Raw genomic sequence first — 2789 nt, forward strand, 5'->3', positions numbered from 1 at the left:
CTGACTGGTTTTGGTAATTCGATTCAGGTTAGATGATCCAATTATTAAGGTTGATTTCTTTAGAGCAGGTAGTTTCCATAATCATTTGTCCTTGGTTTGGTGATAATACGGTTTGGTAGCGGATATAATGGTCGTCGACGGTGTGATTGGTACTGGTTTGGTAGTTGTTAGAATTGTAGCATTGGGAACGGACTGGGATCTGGTTCGAGGAGGGGAAGGTCTGGATACACGTCTCGACTTGGATGGAGACTGAGGGGTGGTTTGCTGGTCCAAAAACGCACAGAAGGAAGAAAGGTTGGCGGATCCTGGATCACGTGGTGAAGATTCAGATGGTGTGGAAGGGGAAGACGAGTCTGAAAGTGAAAAGAGAAGGGGTGTGCCCTCTCTACGAGAGCGTTTACCTATGTCTGCTGGACTAGGAGTAGATGAACTTCGGGCTCGTTTAGGGGTTTGGTTCGGCAGCGTGGTAGCTCTAGATGGTGCAGGTGTAGTGTCCATTTCAGTTGGTAGAGATATGGTTACTCTGGTTTTTGTTTCGTTGATTGTTTGGTAGAATTTGGAAATTACAGCTTGAGTTAGACGTTTCCCATAGGAGCGACGGGCCCAGGACAGGGCATGAGAAACGATGCGGTCGACGGCAGGTGATGATAAAGACTTGGTACGAATGGTGGTCAGCTTCTCTTGAAGTGTGGTTTGGTAATGGTCGATCAGGACCTGCGTAACCTTACAGAGCCATGTCCGATTGAGGGATCTAATATTCGCGTCGACAGCTGATGTTTTCATTGCTGGACGGATAAAACTATCCAACTCAGAGACTTTGCGTTTGAAGGTAAACGCTGGTTGGCCTTGCTGTTGAAGGGTAAGGATTGCCAAATGATGGAGGCACTGCAAAACTTGGAAGAACACCTTCACAAAGGGTTCTTCCTCCTTATGAGTGGGGACTGGTTGGCGTCGGTGGGCTGGTAGTCGTTTCTGTTGTTGGTCAGGTCGATGGTTACCTCTTGATTGGTAGGCTGTGTTGTAGGTAGGTCGGCGATGAGGTGGGATATAGCTGGATGGGTTGGTTGGTGGTCGGCGATTGGTAGGTGGTAGAGGTCGATGGAAGACAGGGCCGTTGTAGGGTACGTGATATTGGTTTGGTTGACGATTAGTGTTTCTATTTCTGGCTTCTTGCCAGTGGTTGTTGTAGTTGGGGAGCATAATGAAAATAACTTGGGGTTAGAAGGGAATGTACAGCGGATGTAACAGGAGGAAACTGTATATGCTAGCGTGAAAATGTTGGGATCAAATTATGCAAATAAGTCAAACTGGGTTTGGGGATATATAAAGCAAGATGAAAAATGCAAAAAAATATATATTTAGGTGATAAATAACGCTAACAATGATGTGAAAAATTATAACAAGTAAAACAAAAACTTACGCAATTGACACGAACCGGTTTTCGAAATATTATCCTTTTTCAAGTGTCGAGGAATGGTTTAACATGCTAAAGTGTGAAAAATATTATTAACTTTAGACGGTCTTTGTCCTGTAGTACCTATTTGGCATGCTAAGCGAGGTGTTTTAACTTTAATAATTTTGCTGGGATTGACAATTAAATGTTGTTAATTGGAAAAGTTTTGAGGTGCCGAAATAAAGTAAGACAGAACTAATATATTTTAAAAGTATAACAACTTAGGCTCTCGAGAATCCTTCCTACCAGCAGGTCCTTGACCAAACCTCTTGGATTACCCGTACTTATTTAAAGATCGAGATGAGAACTCACCATTTGTTCGTACAAAACAAATGACGAAATATAAAGAATCAAAGCTCTAAGTTACTGTGCTACAGAACCTCCAGTACACGATGTCAAGATCATTCATGAACAAATTTCAAACCATCAAGTAAAAATTAAAAAGTGTAAAACTATATAAAGACCTGCATACTAATTATTGGCATTGTGCAAGTCATTAAGACTATCAAGGGGTTGTTTAGCTTATAGGGATTGTAAAGAGGTTTTCTAAAAATGATAGGGCACACTCAAACTCTTACTTTTATTGCAATTGTAAGAGCCATAAAAAAAACACACTAGAGCCACACGTGGCACAGAGTGGGACTTTGCAGAAGTAGACGACCTCCCAAATGAAAGTATCAGAAGATTGCCAAGGTCTTTGGCATTGAAAAGGAGACGGTCAACAAAAGTCAAGGTTACGAGATACAAGTCATCAAAATGTTAAAATATATACGGCTATAAAACCGGAAGTTGAGATATTACAGCAAATATAAAAGTATAAATAGATAGTCAATGTGAATGACCTTCGATCCTACAAAAGTCAAGGTCAAAAATTGAAAATTTAGAATTTACAAGACATGTTCCTTTTTTTTGGAACTATAAAGCTGAAACAATCGAACTTCTAAGACAAAATGTCTCAAAAGATGAGGTAATTGTATGCAAAGTTTCATTTTGAACAAATGTATTCTTTACGAGTTATGCCTCTTACCAAAAATGTCAATAATGAATAATTTAACCCGGATGTGCCACGCCCACCTTATTTATTTGACATAAGTTTATTGATATTTGAAATGTTATGTACCAAATTTCAAGCTTCTACATCACACAGGTAAAAAAAATATAGGTCAAGAAACGTCAACAAAGTTCAAAATCTAAAAATGAAAATAACCAAATGTTAAAACCCGTTCCTTTTTTGGAACTATAAAACTGAAACATTTGAACTGTTAACACAAACTGGCGGAAAGGATGAGGTAATTGTGTGCATAGTCCCACCTCAATTTTTTTGTCATAGGTGACT

At 39.7% G+C, this 2789-nt stretch overlaps 1 protein-coding gene across 1 annotated transcript; it reads right to left on the minus strand.

The window, feature by feature from the left end:
• Positions 1 to 81: 81 nt before the first annotated feature.
• On the minus strand, positions 82 to 1200 carry LOTGIDRAFT_153670 (hypothetical protein; the record flags this gene model as incomplete). Its single annotated transcript, XM_009059692.1, has 1 exon — positions 82 to 1200. One exon carries the CDS (start codon positions 1198 to 1200, stop codon positions 82 to 84), a length of 1119 nt encoding a protein of 372 aa, XP_009057940.1.
• Positions 1201 to 2789: the final 1589 nt, after the last annotated feature.

This window comes from Lottia gigantea, assembly GCF_000327385.1.
Source record: "Lottia gigantea unplaced genomic scaffold LOTGIsca_4, whole genome shotgun sequence".
Classification (NCBI taxonomy): Eukaryota; Metazoa; Mollusca; class Gastropoda; family Lottiidae; genus Lottia; species Lottia gigantea.